A 24,670-nucleotide genomic window follows, 5' to 3' on the forward strand; every position below is an offset into this window, starting at 1 on the left:
GTGCGACGCGCATCGAACGCGCATAACCGACCGTCGAGAGGGAAGGAGAAAACGACCCTGGTTAAGAGGAACCCTTATCCTCTTTCGGGGAGAAAGAGAGAGAGAGAGCGGAGTGAGAAGCTCCACGATATAACACACATCGATCTGCTGTGACGGCGAATGCGCACTAGTTCGGCGCGAGAGCTGCGCCGCGGCGTCGCGCCGCTCCACTCAGCAGCGGTATTTTCAGTGTGCCACCCCGTATAAAACCGTGACCGGGGTCACGGCGCGATACCAACAGGTGATGCCGAAGAAGGAGGAGGACACTCCCTCGAGCGGCATCTCGTCGAGCGTCTCCCACGGGTCTCGCCGCCGACGACGACGGTGATTTAATATCGTTCTCTCGAGCCTACCGCTCACCCTGTATACCCTACGGATCGCCGACCAACCAGCCAGAAATCCATCCAGCCGGGACTCACCGCCAGGATAAACTCGCAGGAGGTCGCATCCATTTAGCTCGGAGCGGAATGCGGGAGGAAAATCAGGCGAGAAACGTCGACGCGGCGAAAGTTTCGATCGGTCGATGATTTAATGGACAAGGCCGTTCATACAGTGAACTCCCCGATTGCGATTCTCCTCTGACGCAGCTTCCCGCGCGCCGGTTCCACCCGCGAGAGCCACCAGACTCTCCGAGATGTAGTTACGCGGTTGTCACGAGCGCGGGAGCGACGTGTGGATGTGCAATGATCGAGTGTTCCCTTCCACGCGCTGGATTCTGACAAGGTGAGCACAATTTTAAAATCCTTAGATAGCAGCGGGTGGAAAGCAAAAGCTTTCTTCAAAACGTACATATATTATAGCGACGATCATTGGATCGAGCAAGTAAATCTTTGCGATCATTTAATACTATCTCAAATTCCGATTGACCAATATTCATAGTCGATTTTCATTTCAAGATCATCTTAATGTCTTAAGATGCTAATACAGTACTCTGATTGATTCAGAACATCTTAAGATTGTACTTATCCTAGTTATAAGATTCGACAATGAATACCGCCCATAAATTTCCCTTTGCAAGAAAGTTGTTGAAAGTTGAAAATCTCAAATCCGCGATACATGATATTCTATTTTGACTTACTGCGCACGCTGGGCATTTATCAAATGAAAAATATCGGCTACGTAAATTGAAAATAAACTACCTTCCGAAAAAACGAGGAAATATTTATGAAAATAGATACGTGTACGTAGAGATACGAAATACGAGAGTAATGAGATTATACGATTGCGAAAACAAGATCGAACGGCGCGCATATCATATAAGATGAGCGCAATAATAAAAATACAGAATTCTTTCCTAGAGATGGATAATATTCTTCATTGGTAGAGATATATTAAAAGTGTTTTATGGGAATACATAAAGGAATCCAAAGAGCATTGTATTCAGACAGGATATTTCACTGTTCAACGGGCTGCACACATAATGGACATCTTCACTTTATACATGAAATCATTGATTTCCTCTTCTCGCTTCGCCTTCAGAGCCCGATTGCACGGTACTCTGACTTATTAATAACCGAATCCCGATCTCAGTATAATTTTTTTCTTCGGTTCGCTGGCTCCGTTAAAACTATTGAATAGGTATACGAATCCATCTGCGTAGTAAGGATTTAGTCTTGGCCAGTGCAGTTTCTTCTGCTATACGTCGCTATTTCTGAGCAAGCAAACAGGCGCGCGGAAAAATATTTTTCCTTTAAATAAGTACGATCGCATCGACCCGAGCCGATCTAGATTGTAACAAATTAAATACACCAATATCGATACATCACGTATTGCAAACTGTACATTCGAGAGAAAGTTGTAAAATGTGATTTGTGAAGATCGCATCGCACAGCCAATGTTACGTTAAACATTTCTATTATACGTAGCTGTCAGAACAGAGTCGTGAAAGGCGTCTTTAGAAAAGTTGACGGTTTAATTATATCGCGCAGGATGACGAAAGTGAAATGACGAGAGACACACGGCACGAGTACGAATCGCCCTGAATATATTATCGTATTTTCTTAGTTCGCCCGCGCAACACGTGTCGACATAAAAATAAAGCCCACGTCAATGCTCTCGGTAAGGTGCCTAAAATTTCCGAGTTTATCGTACAGCGTCGTTGATTAGCTCTCTTGTGCGTCTTTACCACTACGGAGTAACATAATAGCACCGCCTGAAACTTTACCAGCGAGATGTATGTGGGCGGCACGTTAATTTCAATGTAGCTTTTTGATTCGGGCATCTGACTCATGAGCGAGGAGAAAAGTCAAAGGTGACCGATCGTAATCATCGTCGAGCTTGCGATTCCCTCAGGCGCGAAACGCGAAATGCGCTGTGACACCAGGGAAAAGGTGCATGAGAGAAAAGATAGCCGTAGTTTGAATAATTCTTGAAATAGCTTTCTCTGCGCAAATAAAAATTTTAGATCATTTGAAATATGTAGATATAGGAGAAATGTTTTAAAAGCATATTATACAAAAGCAACACGTAGAAGCAACATAAATTGTTTAACTTTAAGTACTATTCTAGATATAGAATAGTATATACATATATATATATATATAAAGATATATATACAGTACGCGAAAATGGCGAGATAAATGATGAAATCGTGCGCGACTGTGTGTGCACAAGGACTCTGCATCAAGAAGATTGCGTTACGAAGAGTAATTAAAAATTCAGATTCAACGGCGAAGCGATAGCGATCCATTCTCTTTCTCTCGCCGTACTTGTACGTATATTTTTATATTATTTGAAGTAACGCGTGGAAAAGCTAAATATCATAATAAATACATATCTCTATGTACATAATTATATCAAATATATACACTGCAAATATAGCACATTCGTTTGCTAAATATATGTTAATAGGTATATTCTTCTTTGTGTAGGAATCTTTATTAATATAAAAAAAAATTTGCAAAAAAAACCCATTTTTTATTGCATATTTTACTAAAATATCTGCAGCTAGACACAGATCTAAAAAAAAAATAATTTTGTTGGATTATCAAAATTACTATTATTAATAGTAAAACGCTCGAACATAATAAACAATGCTGCAAAAAATTTTAACATTCAACAACGCTTTAACGTCCTAATTTTAATAATATATCGAAATTTATTTTCAGATTTGTATCTAACTAAATTTTTAATTACTTTAGCAAAATCATTCTTGTATGGAGGTTTTACAATCTAAATTCCAACTGAAACTGTATCAGAGCAAAAGATACGTAGATTATTATCGCATGTTGAATACATCAATATCCGTAACAGCCTCCATAAAGCCTTAGAAAGCTTTTTATGCCATTCTTTATATGAACATTCGGCATGAATACCGAAGCGATATATGGAAAGCTAATACTATAATATATATATATATTATATAAAAATAGCACTCTTGCTAAATATGGACATAGTTTAATTCTTTTTACAAATCTGTATTAATATTATATATCATATGAGGGATAAAATTTCTCAAACATTGATTAAAAGGTGCCCGTTTTTTTTAAGTCAATTACAGAGATTTACACGCTCTAATACAAATTTCATCTGAAACTCTATTAGAGCGAAAGAAACTCCCGATGTTGATTACGTCGATATCAGTAATGGCGTATTGGAAGCTTTTTTATTTTGTTCTTTTCGTAAACACTCGGTGATTACTGAAGCGACATGTGGAGAAGTCAAATACTATAATAAATTAAATAAATATATATGTGTGTATACACACACACACAGGGTGTCTCGAATTTAAATGACCAAACTTCGGGAGTGTGTAAGGAATCGATAAATAAGAAAAAAAATTCTTTAGAGATATGCTCATTTTTACTTCATTTTGAAGGAAATCGCAATCATACGAGTAGAATATGCTGCAAACAGCACACTCTTTTGTAAAATATAATCTTTTTTTAGAAAATCTGTATTAATATATCATGATAAAAATTTATCAAATATTCAAAATAACAGACATTATGACAAACTCGTAAAGGTAATTAATAATAATAAGTAATTGAGGACCAAATAACTATCATAAAAAATGTAAATGTATATCAAAACAATTTAATTAGAAAAATTAAGATATATATAAAAACCATTTTTATCTCTTGTGTGAAGTTTTTATAAGTACATCTTATAATTTTTATATATCTTAATTAAATTGATTTAATATCTTTACATCTTTATATACACATTATTTGAGCCTTCGATTACTTATTATTCTCAAATATTGATTAAAAAGCGCTCGTTTTTAGGCAAATTTTACAAGGATTATGCTTTAATATAAATTCTATCTAAAGTTCTATTAGAGCGAAAGAAACTCCCGATGTTGATTACGTCGATATCCGTAACGGCGTAGGCCGTATTGGAAGTTTTTTATCCGTTCTTTTCGTGAACACTCGGCGTGAATACCGGGTGGTTTGCTTCGACATACCTCAAAGGGTTAAATATAGATTGCGACCTCTCCAGATATGATATTTGCACGATATTAAGGAATAAGAATATAAGACTTTGCGTGTCCAATGTATTTATATAAAATAATAATGCTATAAAAATATAATTAAAAAAAACATTCAATATGTCGTCTACACAATTAGCGCTCATATGCTGAAAGAACGCGTGTATCTCAAAATTTAGATTATATAAACACAGATCTAAAAATAACTTTGTTAAACCAATCAAAATAATTGTGTTAGAAACTCAAACATGACAAGCCAGTGCTGCATAAATTTTGAAATTCTAGCAATCAATATGAGTTAATTGAGTATCCTATACATAATTGCTTGGATAGTTTAACAAAATTATTTTCAGATCTACATTTAGTTAAATTTTTCGATACTTTAACAAAACTATTCTTTTTATGTACGCAAAAATTTTAGTAATAAAAAAAGAGTAAACGACGTTCTTTTATAATATACTAAAAAGAAACATGCCACGTGTTTTCAAGCTTTTTCAAGGTAATGTTGGAAAAAATCATTCACGAGATCTTCGCGAACTCGATAAAAACCTTGTACGGCAACGGTTTGGAAAACGATCGGGAAACTATTGGGAATTCGACATTTTCCCACGATGCATTATTCAAACGAATCATTCGGTAGATCGGAAGTCGAGCTTTGATTGGACAAGGAAGAACACGCGGTTATACGACGAAAGGTCGTGGTTATGCAAATGGCACTCCAGTAACCGAGTCGGTCGTTATGGTAACCAATCCGCTGCACAAGCATTGGAATTCATTATTTATCTCGCAGTAACGTGGGACACTCATTGGTGAGAAGTGAGCACAGGTGTCAGATTTTAATAATCCAGATGGATATGAGCCCGAACTACGCGAGATTACGTCGGAAATACTCGGCGTTGCCTGAAATCATAGATAATTCGATCGTTTCGTAATTCGCGTCTTCCACGAAAGGGATAAATCACGCTCTCATATGAAACGTGAGCCATGATATAAAATCGATATTTTCTCAGCTCAATCGCTCGTAAATGATTTGCGCGCGTACGCGTGTTAGATAACAATTGAATAAAAGAAACGGCGAATTTAGTTTAATAAAAAAGAACGGTTGAGATAGGTAAGTTTAAGAAAAGATTTACGAGGCTAGATCGTAAGTTTGTTGCATCTTTACTCTGTAATTAGAGTGACTAACTCTCGATCAATCAATTTCGGAATATCAACTATAAAATATTGGAATACAACCAAAATTCGGGATGTTTTCATTGTTATACGTTGAATTACAAAAATGCTTTATAACATTAACAAAATTAAATAAATTAAATATATATATGTATATAGGAAGGCTCCTTTCAAATGTAATGAATCGAATATCTCAGACAATATGAAAGATACGCAAAAAGATTTCAGATAAAAGTTGTACGATCTGAACAAATGCAAAGATTGGTAAAATTAATTTCGAAAAAATCAAGTTTTTAAAATTATATAAACGATATCGCCATTTTTTTAATGAAATTATATGATTCTTTTACATAATATGATTCCTCTGATTATTCCGCGAAAAGATTGAGGTAACATTAACAAAAAATCAACAGTTTATGAGATACACTTGTACACTTTATACTGACACATTTTGACATAAACTGTTAAATATCTCGTTAAATAAACTATTAATGTATCTTAATACTTTTATAAACAAAGTTATAAAATAAATTAATTGGTATAAAAAAATATATAATATCGTCTAAAAAAATTTGTAAATTAATGGATATTTTTTTAAATAAGCAACCATCTCCGCGTTATTTAAATATACTAATATTTTTAAATATACTAATAATTTTACATTAATTTATATTTTATAATAAATGGGGACAAACGATGCCCCACCTAAATTTCTTTTAGTGCAGGAAAGTCTCCTGCACTAATTATATGAAAAAATGGCTTCATCAAATTGGCTGAAATTATAATATATTTTGTAAATTATGAGATGTTATTCAAAAGATATATGGATTTTGCTGTTGTATCATATAAAAGTTGCTAAGTTGAATCTAATCGGACTGAACAGAGTACTATTTTTACCTACTTAATTGATCAATTTTTGATAACTGCATTTTATACACAATAAATCAATTAACATAAAAAAAAGACATAGTTGTTTTTCAAAAAAGATATGCATGTTGCATATTGCAAACTGTATAATTTTTTTGAAAAGAGCAACTACAATATATGTTTTGTTTATATCAATTATAATTCATCGATTATTCTATATATATAAAAGTATTAGGGTATAGTTATCCAAAAATAAATATTTTAAAGAATAAAATAAATTTTTCAGTTAGATATTATAAACCTAAAATAACAACTTTCAAATTATTCAAAACCAATCCATTTTTTATGATTGTGCCTAGACTGAAAAAAAGTTGAAATATTCGCAAGGAAATGTTACATGTGACCTTTTCTTTGGTTATAAAAAAAATTTGATTCTGATGACAAAATATACTAGAAATACATTTTTATGAAATATGTCCTATTAATTGTAAAAAAAAGTATAATAAATGATTTATTTGCTAGAAATAAAATTTTATTTCGTCGTATTTAAATAAGAATTTATTTTAGTGAAATATAAACATTATACGTATTTGTAAATTTTTAAGTATCTTTTTCTCAGTGTGTGTATGGAAACTTTTGATTAACATCTCATAATCTATCACAATTAGTGAGAAATTCTTTCATAGGTGATATTGTTAGATAATAAAGAGAATTAATATTAGGCATCTAGTTGTAATATATAGTATGTATATATATATGCATATATATAAAAATTTCAACTTTAATTAAAGTCTATTAAAATGAGTTACAAGTTGTAGTTAACTGTATACATTTTGTGGGAGTTTAATTCTTCCAAATCTTTTTATTCTCAGGTGCTTATAATTCTCTTCGAAACTTTGTTTTTCTAGTTTGAACTTTAATGTTTACAATATATATGCAAAAAAGTTGCGCGATAAATCCATTCTGTATTTATATTCCCTATTCTGTATTTACAATTCCTAGCTCTATAAAAAAATTCCAATTTTAAATAAATAATCTTTTAATAAATCTTTAAGAAAAATTATTAATTTATATAGGTATCTATCAGAATAGGGGGAAAAATAAAAATCGTAAACATTTATTTCATTTACAAGGAGAAAGAGTGCGCGATATTTTTAAACCGAAAGGTTTGCTATATTGATTGATTAGCATTATCGATAATGAACGATATATGGTAACATCTCGGACGTTATATATAAATCAATCCAAGTTAAAGTCTTGAAATGCCATAACGTGGAACGTTCTCTTGAATTAGGCGTTATACTGTACGGAATGAAGTGCGAGAAGCAATCCGGCGGAAAGCAGTTTCTCCGGAGCCCGTCGGATCGAATCGTTCTGAAATAGCAGAGTGGAGTTCGTAACATGCAACTTAAGTAGACTTGTGCACGTGCGCTTGTGGATAGACAAGGAACAAGAGCGATTGTGAGCTATATCGTTAAATCTCGACTATTCATCATTCTGCACGAGATTTCGTGTTGTATCTAACGCGAACTTATACGCAAATCTTCACTCTCGCCAATAGAAACCATAATTGTTGAATCGCATGCGTGACCATCGCGATTGTTTTTAATTAAATTGTGGTTTAGTTAAATTGCATTTTGTGGAATCACTTTGCTTTTTCCATCTATGCATTCGTTTAATCCTTTTTTCTCTTTTTTTTGTGTGAAATATAAATATATTTTGCTCGCGTGATTTTTTCCGCGCACAGAAAAGCAGATATTTATACTGTAAATGTCAATTTTTGAATTAATTTTTTACGAGAAAAGTCTACTACAAAACTAAATAATTAATATCTTTACTCGCGCGTAAATTTGTAAAAATGAGAAGAATAGCGAGTGATAATAGATGTTTTATTATATAATATTAAGGCTTATTACATCTATTGTGTTTTTGGGCGTAAAAAATTGATTAGTCAATTATTCGCCATACATTCGACAGTGATTGATCAATTTCTTGCGGTTTAAGAAATTTAAATTAAATTTAAGTTTGACGCCTTAAAATCTCACTGTAGATGCCGCTTTTAATAGACTTAAAACGTATCGATTTCTCTTTTCTTTGTATAAATTGTAATAATACCTTCGTTAAAATATCAATTATTTTTAGGCCGCGCAATCCTCTTCTTACCTTATAAGAAAATTATTTAATAAAGTTTCCCTCGAACGATTTTACTGACGAGAAAAACAGATTTAGGAATACAGGCACAAATTACTTTAGTATTAGTGCAGAGATCTCGATGAATGTTCGAGAGACAAGCTTACAATCACCAAGAGAGTTTGTCAGGTGAAAATGACCAACTTTCGAGACGTTATAGAAAGATCACTGCTGCAACTGTAAAGAGGGATTTGAATCGATAGGACGCGCAAGAAGTTTCGACGTTGAAAGACGAAATATAGGGAGGCGCACGAACAATGCACTTCTACAGCGTTCGCTATATACAGGAGCGATGCACACTGGCGACGCAGTCAGATAATTTTCACGTACACATTGTGCTGGGTTCCGAGTGGCGTATGCGTGGCTAGACGCGTGTGATGTACAAGTGAATGTCAGTGTATTGAAAAGCGCACTCGACGCATTCGATGTGCTCGAACGTCAAATTAAAACGACGTCATGGACGATACTGCATGACAAAACGTTGAAAGATCCGTACACAATACTGCGAGTTCGGAATTGCTAATTAACAAACTTGTAACATTATTACATTCTTTCATTGATAATCGAATATTTCTTCTTCTAGTGTCAATTGAAGGAAAAAAGTGTATCAGATTTTTTATGAAATCAAATGAAAAGGTGACGAGTATTGTATAGCAATCACTCCCAGCATGATATAAAAAAAATTTGTTACGCAATATTTGATGTTATATACAAGATGTTGCGTGTGCATAACTTGCATGTGACACCACGATTTTTGGACAAAAAGCGTTGATAATGAGCACAATTAAACGTTTTATAGCAAATTCGATTAAAAGCATTAGTGCGCACTATAACTACTGGTGCATATTAAAACCGTTATACACTGATTTAATCGTAAGTGAAATGCAGCATTTTGAATTATAAAATACATATTTTACTTAATAACACAATAAAATGTATTCACACATGAGGATATCATAGTTTTACTCGTTTCTGTATTTATATCACACATCCTTATATCAATTTATGCACGATTTAAGTATGCATTAATGTACACTAACTGCGTCCAATTAAATTCGCTCTTACACAGTAAAAATAATTTCATATTGGTGTTGGAAATCGTTTTTGCATTAACATTTTATGTTGAATTTTTTAACATATTCAAGTGTTATTTGAATATAATGTGTATTAAATTGATATCCAACATTTCTTACTGTTAAAATAATACATTTTATGAGTAAGTGAACAAATAACAAAAATAATGTGTTTTAAAACGTGAATTCTAAAATAAATGAATAAAATATGTATTAAAGTAACATATCATAAACGTTAATTTTATTTAAAAAAATATATTTCCATGGTTCGTTTACAAATCCTGTCAGTATTAATTTTTTTGTGTTTATCTTTTTATATGATGTGTGCGTGTTATCTTCTAACATATTCATCATATGTTAAATTAACAAATAAATTTGAGTAAGCCGCCTGAAGGAAGTGAAATATATTATTTGATACAAATTTTCCTATAAAGTAGTCTCGAAACATAATAAGTCTAGTAAATCTTAAGCCGTAAGAAATCGCAATCATGATCGATTATTCTCCTCACATTCGATCGTGATTGGCCAATATCTTACAGCTTAAAGCTTACTATACCTATTGTGCTTCAAGACACCATCCAGTTCACTCGTTAACCAAGATACAGTGTTTAGACTGAAAAGATCATTTGATGAAGAATAACGTGCCTGATACGTTTTCTAACTAAAGCACAGTACCGACATTCATTTCGTGGCACGCAATCTTTATTACATACGGCAACCATTGTACGATAAATGCCAAACGACATGATGTTTTCAGCGATTAGAAAACGTATTATCGCACGTTGTTCATCACGGACGAATTTTCCAGACAAAACGCCATTTCCCCGCTTAACGAGTGAATTGGATGTAAAACAACTATGTTCGTTATCAACGTCTCTCCGCTGTTCAAAGATATGTACGTGACGTCACACGCAAGTCATGCATACGTAATCATGATATCACGTAGTCAACATCAAATATGCATAACAGACTTTTTGATATCATGCCGAAGGAAGTTTCTACGACGCTTGTCACTTTTTCATTTGATCAAACATAATAAATAGAAATAAATACAAATTTTTAACCCTATCTCTTTTTCTATATTATAATTCGTATGTGTATGTAAAATTACTCATTTTTGTTTTTATAATCTTTTTACATATAATTATTTTTTTTTTATATTTTTAATACTTAGTTGGAACATTTGCAGAATCTGAGATCATATGTTTCTGAGGCCTAAGGATTTGGAAAACGTGAGGGTAAGCAGCTACAATAAACTTTAATATTCAGCGACTTTTAATGTCTTTCCAGATTTACGTCTACTTCTATAATAGATTAACTTTAATCTCGATTTAATTTACTTTTTATTTTATTCGAATTCTAAGAATTAGAAAAAGATAAAGAATAACCAAGATTAAAGTTAATCTACATTGGAACAAATAGATATTAGTCCTTTAATTAAAAAATCATGATTTAAATAAGAAATTTACGTAATCTAAATAAGTTCGTAAAGAATTATTTATTTTTTACTATTATTGCTTTATATTATTATTACTAATTGAAATTGAAGTTAAAAAAGTTTATCAGACGTCATGAATACATAAGTGTATGAAATTTTTAATAAAAAAGTCAACTATGTATTTCTTATAAAGGCTTCTAAGATATAACATTTTATATTCATCGTAAGATAAAATTATCATTATCAATTTGTATTTATTTTAAGAAATGATGTGATATTGTCTAGTACAATAACCCTAACGAATTTACACTTTTAAATCATTGTCTAAATTTTATCGTTTCCTGTAGTTTTTTTTATATGCTAAACATGAATTTGTTCCCAAATTAATAATTAAATAGTGTCATAATTTAAAAAATAGCATCAAAGAGACTAAAAAAACTATGATTTTCATAACGTTGTAACATCTGCAATAAATTTTTTATCTAAATTCACATTACAAATATTAAATTATGATAAATAAAAAAATAATGAAAAAGAAAAAGGGCTACGAGCCAAAAATTCGTTAAAATATACAATTGTTAGTAAATAAAAATTGTCATTTGGTTAAAAATTACATAATTTAATTAGACAACAGACATTTCGACCTCTATTAGATCATTATCAATGTTACAGAAAAAAATAATCGCAAGTTGTTAAAACAAAACAACAATATACGAAATTATAAAATTAAAAATATAAAAATTATATATAAAATAATAAGTGTCTCTCACTCGATAATAAATAAAATTATAATTGATTAGAGCAAATTGTTATTGGTAAATTATTAGAATATTTATATAAAATTAGGTATAATTATTTTTCTCATTTTTTAGGCTTCAGAAATGTACGCTAAAAAGAATTTTTTACAAAAACTAGCATATAAACTAAATATCGGCTATTGGAAATCACTTGAATTTTTATATAAAAGAACGAAAAATATAACTTGTGTATAAACGCGCGCATACGTTTGACTATATCAAAAAATTTCTGAGATATCAACAAACAATATTAATATTACAGTAGTCTGTTTAACATTTCAATAGTTCATTATAGCAAAGTACTAATATTTTTATATAACTAATAATTCGTAATTTTCGCGCGTGAAGAAATTTAAAATATAATTTATATTAACTTTGTTTCTACGATATAGTAGATATATTTTAATTATATTTGAGTATGAAAACTTAAATTTCCTTTTTGTTTCTGCGTTGCAATATTATATAATAAAACGTTTGTTTTTATGAGCACACAGGATGCCACAAGGAAGCATTCAATGGCAGGGGACGCAGAGAAGAGCCTGCGGGCCTGGGGCTAATTGGAACGTGCAGGTATCTATATTTTCACCGCTTGTAAAAATTCAAAGTATTGGTTATAGTGATTATACATATACTGTATTACAAAAGCTTGTTCTCTTTATCAGTCTCGTTAGCAATTATTAGGGAGTAGAATGATCGATAAGAATATCAGCCGTAGGGAGAGAAAGAGAGAGAAACTCCAATAAAATGTGCATATGTAGAGAGCATGTACGTAGATATAACATATCCGTACTTTAATCATCTCTAGCACGTTTACAAATTTCGCCTGCAGAAATTACTTCCGACGCAGAATCCGCCTTAGCGGAAGTATACGCAGATTACATGCGAACAAGAGCAAACTGCAATAATTGTAGCAAGCTATAATTATTGTATTATTGCTGGTGAAAGGGATTACTATAATATCGCTCTCTGCTAATGATATCTACACACGATTCTGTAAATATATCTATATAGAAACATATATATATATATAGTATATATTCTCAATAACACACTTTGTAGAAACAATTTTTTTCCTAATTAATCCGTAACAAAATTAATTATCCTAGCACTATATGCTATCACTATGCAATAATTTAGATAAATACTACATAAGAATACGTCGCTCGTGGTTACCAGCACCGAAAAACGTTACTATGCCGTTACACCGCAATATAACATCGTAAATCGTACAAATCGATATTTAATGGCGCCATAAAATCGGTAGACGTACGAAAGTTTACCATTGGGTAAATAACTGGACTATATCGTCCAGATTTATTAACTGTTAACGACGGCAATTAAATCGAACAGGTGGTGAGAGGCAAGGTGACAACGCGGTGCTTGTGGCACGCCTGCAAAGCTCTCGGAATTGGGCTACTGCTATTGCTTTTAGGAGCTTGCATGGCGACCATAGGTGAGTAGAACCACGTAAATTAAATATTAGTCTAAGTCGAATGCTATTCCATTTTGTCCTCTGACAATAAGTCACTAACCGTTTAGAGACGTTTGCAAACAGCACTTCGGAAAAATCAATCCCTTACAGATCAATTCTTTGTAGTTTACAGATTTTCGTAATAGAACTATGGAAAAAAAAAACATATTATAATATATTAACAGTATTAATCAACAGCCTTCCAATTGAAAATAATTTTATTTATTCTATAACGATATTATAATGAAACAAATATTACATCTATAACGGTATTAATGGTAAACGGTATAAACAAATAATATTTTATTAAAATAACAATATGGTATTTATTTCATTAATACTGTTATTAAATTAACAAAGTTACTTTCAATTAGACTGCTGTCGGGTAATGCTGTTGATACATCATTATTTAAGAAATTTTAGAGAACTTTTTATATAATGGATTGCTATTCACGATAACGAGAAAATAATTGAAACAACTTGTGTGTACATTTTAATGTAAACAATTAAAATGTATCACATGTTTACACGTGAACTGCAAAGAGAGATCTTTTTTACGCGCAAGCTTGCAATCTGCTTATGCCTACGTGCATGAAACAAAATTTAAATTTCAAATTTATTATATATTCAAAAACAATTCCACTGTATATTAACAATCAACACAAATAGTTATTTTAGGTATTAAATAAAATATCGAAAAACAATATCCAAATTTAATACGAAATGTGTTACGAAAAATTTAGCTACTCTTTTAAATATAAAAAATATCTCTATCGGATATTTATGTTATATTAAAAAGAAATAGACAAAATATGATATAACGGAACAATGAATAAAATTTACTTGAAGAATATGTTCTCTTTTAATATGTAAGACAACTCTCTTCAATATGAAACAACTTACTTAGCATTTCAGAAATTAATTTTATTTATTTAAATTTTAATTTTTAATTTACATGTAAATTTTTAGTTTTTAATTAAAATTAAAATTTTTTTAATTTCCATAATTTTTAACGTGTTAAATATAAAGTATCATATTATCATTTAAATATATAACTTTCTGCTATTTTTTCTCATTCCATTATGTCCTATCATTGTATATATGTATGATGGAAGATAAACATGTTTCTCTTGTTTCCTTCATTAGGATATTACGCAGATCAGCTATCGGTGGCGCAAGAGATTAGAGGTAATATCACAGTAAAAGTGAAGAACGAGTCGCGCGGGTTTCACCTGAATAATCTGAGCTACGCTGGCCCTGTAGTTATGGGTCTGGGAGGTAATAGTAACACACATTGCACAATTTACGAGCACGATACACTTGTTTGACCGAGTTTGACCGAGCGAATTACACGACACTAATCTCCTTGAAACGGTAACTGCGGGATAATAGGTAGGTGCACTGTCGCAAAATGCACATAAACCCCGAGATCATTATATGTATAATAGCACATAATGTTATAACGTATAATATTGATACAATCATCATATAACATGATATAATAAGATTGTGAAAATTGAATTTTTAACGATTTTTTGTAAATTGATTTTTTAAAACAGAATTAATATTTTCTCTAATACTAAACTAAGATTTAAATTATAATTCTCTTTATATGTATACATATATTGTATATATACATAACACTTAAAAAAATAACAAAAGTATTGAAAAATATTTTTAAATTTTGTGTAAATTAGTGAACAAAATATCGTAAAGACAAAATTTAAATGCTAGTTTAAAGTTCTATTTTTCTTCTTTAAAATGCATTTTTAAAAACTTTACGATTTTTTACCTCACCGAGGTACTTAAGGTTTTATAAAATGTATGAATATAAAATGTGAATTTATAAACGGTAGTGTATGTATATGTATACATACATATATATATATATATATGTGTGTATGTAAATATAAAGTACTTTATTTTAATCTTTACAAGCAAATATTTTGAAAATATACAATATAAAAAAAACATTCTAAATACAAGTTGTATAGTTAATTAAAGGGAACGTACAATGGTGATGTCCCCCCTAATCATACAACTTGTATTTGTGGAATAAAATTGTATGCTTTTAAAATATTTGCCTGTTAAGATTAAAATGCATCACCCTATATATATGTATACAAGATCAATAAATTGAACATGTATGTAATATATCATGACAAAGATATTAATTTCATAAATGCATCTTTCGTGTTTTTGGTTATATTGATATATAAATAAATCATATTGATGCGTGTGCATGAACAAAGATAGAGCTAAAAAAGAATAAAAATGCAAATATATAGTTTTACACAGAGAGAGAGAGAGAGAGAGAGAGAGAGAGAGAGAGAGAGAGAGAGAGAGAGAAAATCGAAAATAGCTACAAAATAAAAGCATCAAATAATGTAACGGATGTAGGGCGGAAAATTGCAGGCGAAATGCGAAAAATGCGCAATATACTACAGCACTCCACGAACAAGAACACTCGATAAAAACTAAAATAAAAAAAATAATGATTGCCCCCAGAGAGATTTGAACTCTCGACCCCTGGTTTACAAGACCAGTGCTCTAACCCCTGAGCTATGGAGGCTCACGCTCGGTTATCGGCGAACAGTCTCAGATATAAGTGCCACGTATATTTTATCTTTTCAAATAATATTTAATTATGTTGGTATTAAAAAGATATAGTTTTTTAAATATTCTAACTTGCATTTTTCTCATTTATAAACAATATCGAGTTTTAACAATCTTAAAAAAGGGGAAGATAATTTCACAATAATTAAATTATATAAAAATTACGCGTTTCAGTTAAAAAATTGCCATTGTAACGATATTAAATCTCGTATGTTACATTATACTTTTGTTCTACTTTGAATTATTCAATAAATTAATTATTTAATTATATAGAATATTATTGTATATGTATACTTCGCTTTATAAGCTTTCATTGACATTAACATATGTTCAATTATTAACGACTGCAAAATTTAGCGTTCAATAATATAATAATATGTAAATATACATCATATAATGTAAAATTCAACATTCTGTTACATATTATATGAATAACGATATTTCCAGGCTTTATTGTGGTAGCTGCCTGTGTGATGACTTTCGAAGCGCGTGACAGCGCGGCCAAGGTAGTACCAGCTCGCTATCGCTACAGCCAAGCATCAACACTAAGGAGTTCGAAAAGTGGCCAACGCAACAGAAGGTCGACATCGAGCCAGACGACAAAATGGGACCATCAGCTGGGTCTGTTTAGGGTAAACCGCAGCCCGAGTCCCAGTACGCACGAAGTTTCCAGGAAACAGCTGACGGCGGAGTTCGTGCAGTTCTCAAAGAATCTGCGGGAGAAAAGCATAGCGCATTCCATGAAAAAGAGCCCGAGCGCACCAACGTTAATCGACAAGAAGTCGCCGCGTCGAAGATCGCCTAAATACGCAGGTTGTTCGTTACTTAATCCAGAGTTGCTCCAGAGACACGCTCTTTCGGTCGACAATCCAAGCTACAATCCGCATCAGGTAATCAAGATAGAAAAATAAACGTCTTACAAAAGAAAAATATTTATAGATCTTTATTTATAGGAAAAATATGTATAGATCTACAAAATTTTTCGCGCACGCGACTAAATTAATTATAAGTGAGACCGAAATAAGAATAAATGAATCAAATAAAAGGAGGAATCCTATTTTCGGTCGAAACTTAATGCTTGATAATGTTTATATGAAATTTGCAAATACATTTTTTATTTTATAAACTACGCACCAAATCGGATTGTCGGATTTGAAACGCAATCACAAACTGAAGTTGAAAATAATATTTGAAACTTCTAACACGGTTTCATCTTTCTTCTTTTCTTTTCACATTGGAGAGAAAAAGACACACAAGATATGAACAATGGAAGTAGTTCAATCTTGTAGTATAGAAAAAGAAGAGGTCTTTTGTGTTTTCTAATAACAATTACACGTTACTAATTGCTGCAGCTAAGTATAAATAAGGTTGGGGAATATTGGATGACTGGCATTTTTGCGTTTTTTTTTCCTTCAATACAAACAAAAAGAGCTACATACTTTTTAATTTGATCCAAAACCGCGCACGGTGTACATATTCTGTTCCAAGTGATTCGTGCACTGATATATTCCTATATATGTGTTAAGATGTGTTAAGCAATTATATAGAAAACAGCTATCAATTCTAATAGTCTTCTTTGTCTCAATAACTGTAATTGGAGATTATCAGCAAGACCATTTTTTATAATTAACAGGTCAGCAGAGAAAGTCTGGAGCATCAAAAGATGAGCGGTAGTCAAGCATCAATGGCGATGGATCTGCATATTCCGAACAAAGGTCCTGTTACGCTCAAAGTGAAGGACCGATCCGATACAGCGAGACGACATCAGCTGCTTCGTCAAACAAAAGTGGAAGACGTCGAGGAAGTCGATGAAGCTGTGCGACCACCGCCGACTCTCGTGCACTCGCCTAAATTGCCAGGTGGCTATTAAATAAATGATTTAAAACATGTGACCTGCACTCAAATATGTAAGATCATCACTGTGATCATCACTAACAGACATATGTAACACATTTTAAAAACATCTAAGAGTAGCTATCATTTAGTTCAAAAACTACAAAACTATGAAAATTAAATTCATGCACGAAATGCACTATAATGCAAACTAAACTTTATTCGAGCAACCGGAGTCCGGATCTTAGAACTTTTGTGGACCAAGAAGATTGCCTTCCATTTATACCAGACAAGGAGGTTGCCCGGATAAGCGTTAAACAACGTGTACATGTTTAAATATCAATAATCATGAACATCTCGATCAGGTGCCTATTGCAGATATCCAGACGACTTTGTGCCAAGAAAAAGAAATTCGATAGACCTGAGATTATTAGAAGAATTGACGGTGGTCACGAAAGAATTTAGTAAGGCCTCGCCACGAGACTTCCGCAAAATCTCCTCGCCAAACTTCCGTAAAATGTCCTTCGACAGAATCGGGGGTGATCGCCGCTTCGACAGAACAATGGGACATCGAAAAGCTAGCTTCGAGTTTCGAAGAAGCCCAGATTTTCGAAGAGGAGACTATAGGTATAAGCAAAAATTTTCAGATCAAATTTTGCAATATTTTTTATTTTTATACTTTATTCATTTATTAGAATCTTATTTAATGATTATTATTTTTATCTTGCATATATATATGGTATATATATTATTTACCGGATGGCTACGTCTACAATCACGGATTTAAATTTATTGCGTTTTATAAATTAATGATATTTAATAATAAAATTATTAAACCTTATTTTAGAAAAATAGTTATTTATAAATAATTTATTTCAATAAAAAAAATTATCTATAAGTATTTTTTAAGATTTTTTTAAGATGTAGGTCGATAATTTAATATGAGATTTCATTTGCTTAGTTAGTAAGATTATATATTATGAAACATCTATATTATAATGCCTAATCACACAAACGCTTTTTTTATTTGTCAAAAGACAAGCGACGAAATGTTTCTTCTAACCGAATTTACAGGAAACTCTCGATAGATAGATTCAGCGTCGATTGTACCCGATACATGTCCGACGAGACAGAAATGAAGTCACGAGCGAGCAGTGGGGAGAATTTGCGAAGGCAATCGCGTCATCCTAAGCTACATCATTCCAGATCGGACGACAACAGACGACGATCCTTCGACAGGCATTCGAAGGATCCACAGTCGAGTCGACATTCCCTGAACACTCAGGCCATCATGAGTTCCGGATCCGATTGCGAGCCAAAATACTTTACAACAGTGTCCCTCGACACCGAGGAAAGTCGTGGCGACAATTCTGATGAGAGTCACGTTGTAGACATCGAGAATGCTAGTGCTTTATCGTCTGAGGGACCTACAGAGGGGGACATGCTGCTCGAAGAACCGGAATTGGAGAACGTCACGGAGATCGACGTGGAAAGCTCGGGGGACGATCTCGACAATGGGAAAACCGATTCGCACAAATCGGCGAGCGAGAGGACCGATACGACGTTACTAGGACAAAATCCGATAATTATCGCCGATGACATGGACTCGACGATAGTTGAGGAAGCGTCGCACAGTTCAGGGCAAATCGACCATAATAAGAAATACGAAACGACCTTATACATAGAAGATGACGAAGTGTGAAGAGCCGAAGGTTTTCAAGGATTATAACAATGTACTCAAGCTATCCTGGGAAAATAACGAGCGTTTGCAAAGTAAGGGAATCGATGGTGTTCAACTTGGCTAGCGATGTTGATTCACAAATGTGAGAAGATCACGCAAGGATTTGGCGATGATTGTCGATCGATCGCGATTGTCTTCGAATACGACGTCACGTCATAAAACATGCTCAACGACTTACTTAACACACGAGATCACGTACGAATTGCGTTTTGTAACGAGACAATCATTTTTTATCGGCATCTCACTTTGCCTTTCGCGCAAAGGTAACGAGAGTGTAACATTTGCCACACTGATGACAAATAATTGTTATCCAACAAATTTTGACGTAGCGCATAGACGGTAATAAACCGGACATTTAAGGTATAAGATTCGTTGAAATGCAAACGTGATTAACCATACCAAAGAGGTTTTTGTACGGGAAATATACAACATTCGACTGTAAATACGTTTCAGACTAACTCGTTCGGACGTTTGTTGATGTGTCAAATCTCTGACAATAAAGTCAGAGCAATATATGTAGCGCGATTCAAAATGAATCTTGTATGGTAGAAAACAGTGTTATTAGAATACAAAGTGTCTCAGATGGCGCACTTGTTCTCAGCTCTTAATTATTTCGATAAAGGGAAAGAATAAGAATTTATTTATTGAAACAAAAATTATTTGTCAATGCTAATTCAATTTTGTTGGATTATTGTGAAACGCACAGGTAAATAAGAAAATGTCATCTTTTATGAGATTTCAAGTGCACTTCATTTTAACACGTATAGTATATGAATACTTATTATATATACATATATGGAATTTTTATTTATTTTAAATTTACGTAGCTAGTCTAAAGTACGCGGTAAAGTATACGGTAAATCCTATATACATGTACACTTGATGAATATTTACAAAGATTGGCGATGTTTTGACGATGAGAGATCTATGAGGAATATATTAACCGTAATTGTATTTATATATACACATACGTTACTCTTTAAACAAGATTCATGCATTTATATGGCACAATTTTCTCGTACGAAAGCAGAACACTATATAATCTCTTCGACGTGTATACAATAATTTGAGAGAACCGATAAAAGAGACATTTTAAAAAGGATACGAGTCAATAAATTATACTTATTATAGATAACAAAGCGCAGAGAAGATATCTTTTATATTATATGATTAAATTATCTCCTGCTTTTTTATACTTATTTATTCTATATTTTTGTTCCTCGCGTATATTTCCTCTATATTTCCATTACATGTGCATTATTCATTCCCTTATACTTTAAAAACATTGATTCATATTCTTTTTAAAAATTCAATCGATTTAATGTATAATAGTTTCCTAGCAATAAAAAAAAAGGTTCAACAACTTTCACATGAGATCCATAAAGGCATAAAAGATTCAAGAAAAATGTTGATATTAATTCATCCGTTACACACACAATGAATTTAATATTAAATTATCTAATATGTTTATAGTTATGTGTTTTTCAGAGTTATCACATATAATTAATTATGTATTTCGACCAAAAAATACATTTGTTCTTTTTTTTAATGAAATAATTCATCCGTTACACACACAATGAATTTAATATTAAATTATCTAATATGTTTATAGTTATGTGTTTTTCAGAGTTATCACATATAATTAATTATGTATTTCGACCAAAAAATACATTTGTTCTTTTTTTTAATGAAATAAAGTAAGATAGGAATCAATTAATCTAGAAAATGACTAGTCATTTTTGGGTCAATTTCAAAAGCAATTTATGTGTATTTATTGTATAGAACTTTTTTTTTAATTAAGTCTTTTTATTATATAAATATATTAAATGGAAAATTCTAACATAAATGATTTTTACAAAGTGAATTTTTGCAGAATTCTATTTTGTATTTTTCTCATCTTATCTCGAAACAAACTATTTATGAAAAAAACAAATATGTAAAAGTAGTTCTTGCTCTGCCCCCTTCTCTCTCTCTCTCTCTCTCTCTCTCATCTAATGTATTATTAAAGATTAAAAATAGTAACGAATGGATCAATATGAGTCTCATCTGGTATTAGTATATTGTAGTATCATCTGGTATTAGTATATTGTAGTATCATCGAAAGTATCTTTAAGACTCTTCTTAAAATCAACTACGAAACATATGTAGGAACTAAATATTTACAAATCTTAGGTCTCTTCCGATCTGTTGTTAACATATTTGCTATTCGTAAACGCGAAACTGCGGCCTATTCCGTACTTCTTCGTTAAACATTTAGGTGATGACAAATCATCGAAAAATTTGAAATCATAGAAACACATCGAGCTCGAATCTCTCGATACACTCGAATTGTCCAATGAAAAGAAAAATCATGAAATTTTGACAAAATAATCTCTAACAGTGTCAATAACAGTTGTTCTTAAACTGACGGCCCAACCGCGCGTGTAATATATTTTTATATCCCGCAGCGACTTCGTACAATGTTAATTATATACGTATATTAACAATTTATCTATCGAGAAAAGCGCGAGATCGTTTTTATTTCGGCAAATGCCCAGTGGTCGATTGTTAACGAATTTTTACAAACTTTTTAACTTTCCACTTTTCAACTCACCTAAAAATCTCGTTCAATAAAACATCACCGTTTCACATTAAATAATTACGCGACTGCAATCTCGAAAAATCCATGTTAAAATGTTCGCTTCTCCTAATAGTTACGAATAGACTCAAGAAAAACGTGTTGTATTTTGAGAAATATATGTTGCATTTTAGAATGTAGTTATCTTCGTTTCAAAATTGACAAAATAATCTCTCGAGATTATATATAGGTTTAATCAATTTACTTTTGTGAAGAAAACATAACATACCTACTGCCCAATTTTTATTTTGTCAAACTTCCCTGAGAATGAATATTTCTTAAGAATTTTTTGGAAAAAACTTTATTTATTATTTATAATAAGTTCACCGAGAGAGAGTTCATAAAATAAAAATCCATGAATGAAGAAATCATAATTTCAAATTTTTTGAAATATAAAAATTTTCATAAATAAATAATTATAAGAATAATGAAGAAATCGTGCACAATGCTAGAAAGATCAGGACTGTCTGTTTAAATAAAATCATTAAACAATAGAACAGTTTTGAAACAAAAATTTTTACAAAATTTTGAACAAAATTGAAGCACAAACAAATAACGAATCAATAAGAGAATGCAAAAAAAAAGTACAAGATAAAAAATTCCTGAAAATTTCATTGCTCTTGCGAGTACTTTCAATTACATAGAAGAAATTATTAGAGGTATCGCAATTGATCTTAAAGATAGAATTAAGAAATTAATATTATATAAAATTATTTGTTGCAATGCTCTAACAGTAAATAGTTAACTAAATTTATCTTGATAATTAAATAGAAATCAAAATTTTGAAAAAATTTATTTCATCTGTGTTTAAATGAATAGTAAATTTAAATCATGAAATTCTTATATAGTTTGAAAATGGTGCCTCCATATCTAATTCATAAAACTATATCTTCAAATTAGTTAAGAAATAATTATTATTAAAATTAATGTCGAATTGTAAAATATACTGTATATTAATGATTGTTTAAATATGATTGATAGATAAATGTTATGATCAAAACATAAATGATCTTTGTATAGGATCTCTCTCATTGTTTTCAAACGTAGAAAATAGTATCGAGAACGCGGTAATACAATATAATAAGAAAAATACAATCCTTTGCAATATATTGTTGATATGTAAAAATTAACAGTTCAATATCGATAGATAGCATAGCGCGTCTCTTAAAGTCGTCTGGTATTTTTCTACCAGAAATGTGTAAATTTAGTATATCAAATGACCGAGATACGTCAATGTCTTTCATAATTTTCTAACCCCTCGTTGAAACGGCTTACATGTTTGCAAAACCGCGGTTTTACATAGTAGAATTAAGCTACATCTACAGTTATTACTCTGTAGTGGAATGTATGTATGAACATGTAAATAACTCATATTTAACGAAGTAAACATAATTGAACTGTGATCAAGGTATAAATGGTATAACTCAATAAGAAATACTATTAGATGATCGATGTTTCTTGCAAATATGCAGCTGTTTCGATCCGCGATAAAATTGAAAATGCAAAAAAGCACCAGTAATTGAAATAAGAATTATCAAAATTATTAAACACGTGGAAGATATTCTTAAAGCAGGTAATATACTTTTATCCGTACGTAATAGACAAAGTTAAAATAAGAAGCTTCATTAATAATTAAGTCTCACACATAGTTTCCCAGTCGACACAAATTAAAAATAACAACATCAATATTATAATTTTGCACTCAACATAAATGTAATATAATATATACTATGTATATATATATATATAAATTAGTTGATGTTGACTGAGCTAACAATAAGACATTTAATAATGTATTAATTGCATTATATAAATCTACATAGTTTATAAAAAAGATGATTATTCTCTCAATATTTTGATAAAGATTTCTTATAAAAAAAAGCGGAAGATCAGTTTACTTCAGATCATTAATAATATAAATTATTTTTCATTCATTCGTATTAAATCAGAGTATGCATCTTGATAAAAAAAATTTAGATTGTTTGAACAATTTCTCGCGGCTATGTTAAAAGCATTTTAATTCTTTCGAGAATTTTAACGATATCGTTCACAACATAGCAAGGTATCTTAAACAGTTCAGAGTTATCTGAAATCTGAAATTCTTCAAAGTACTACCAGTTCTAATTCTGGTATAATTAATGCTGAGACGCGGATAAGCATCGATGTAAAATTTTTAAGTCAGTGTAACCCTTGCATGCTAATTGTTGTAACATATCAATAAAAAAAGCATTCCAAAATTAATCATGGCTGTGTTTTTACACAAAAAACAATTACATACATACATATAATTGTATTATTTTTTTATAATAATTTGTTATATTTCATATTCTACTATTATAAATTCATACTACATTTTGATTATCTATTTGATCTATTTCTAATTGAA

General features: G+C 31.4%; 1 protein-coding gene and 1 non-coding gene across 2 annotated transcripts; one reads left to right on the forward strand and one right to left on the reverse strand.

Moving 5' to 3' along the window:
* The first annotated feature begins 10,979 nt into the window (after positions 1–10,979).
* LOC108771412 (uncharacterized) lies at positions 10,980–20,270 on the forward strand. The gene is made up of 8 exons (XM_018536689.1): positions 10,980–11,009; positions 12,501–12,576; positions 13,357–13,459; positions 14,624–14,755; positions 16,541–16,983; positions 17,727–17,952; positions 18,292–18,553; positions 19,001–20,270. Exons 2-8 carry the CDS (start codon positions 12,502–12,504, stop codon positions 19,626–19,628), a joined length of 1,869 nt encoding a protein of 622 aa, XP_018392191.1. The 5' UTR covers positions 10,980–11,009; position 12,501; the 3' UTR covers positions 19,629–20,270.
* Positions 15,977–16,049, reverse strand: TRNAT-UGU (transfer RNA threonine (anticodon UGU)). Its single transcript has one exon. It is a non-coding gene; the product is annotated as a tRNA-Thr (tRNA).
* Positions 20,271–24,670: the final 4,400 nt, after the last annotated feature.

This window comes from Cyphomyrmex costatus, unplaced genomic scaffold (genome assembly GCF_001594065.2).
Source record: "Cyphomyrmex costatus isolate MS0001 unplaced genomic scaffold, Ccosl1.0 scaffold158, whole genome shotgun sequence".
Taxonomy (NCBI): Eukaryota; Metazoa; Arthropoda; class Insecta; order Hymenoptera; family Formicidae; genus Cyphomyrmex; species Cyphomyrmex costatus.

Excerpts from the sequence above, each read along its gene's own strand:
- LOC108771412 (XM_018536689.1), top strand. The coding sequence starts at position 12,502 with ATGCCACAAGGAAGCATTCAATGGCAGGGGACGCAGAGAAGAGCCTGC. Across the intron at positions 13,460-14,623 it reads AGCTTGCATGGCGACCATAG|GATATTACGCAGATCAGCTA; the intron begins GTGAGTAGAACC and ends TTCCTTCATTAG. Across the intron at positions 17,953-18,291 it reads GCACTCGCCTAAATTGCCAG|GTGCCTATTGCAGATATCCA; the intron begins GTGGCTATTAAA and ends CATCTCGATCAG.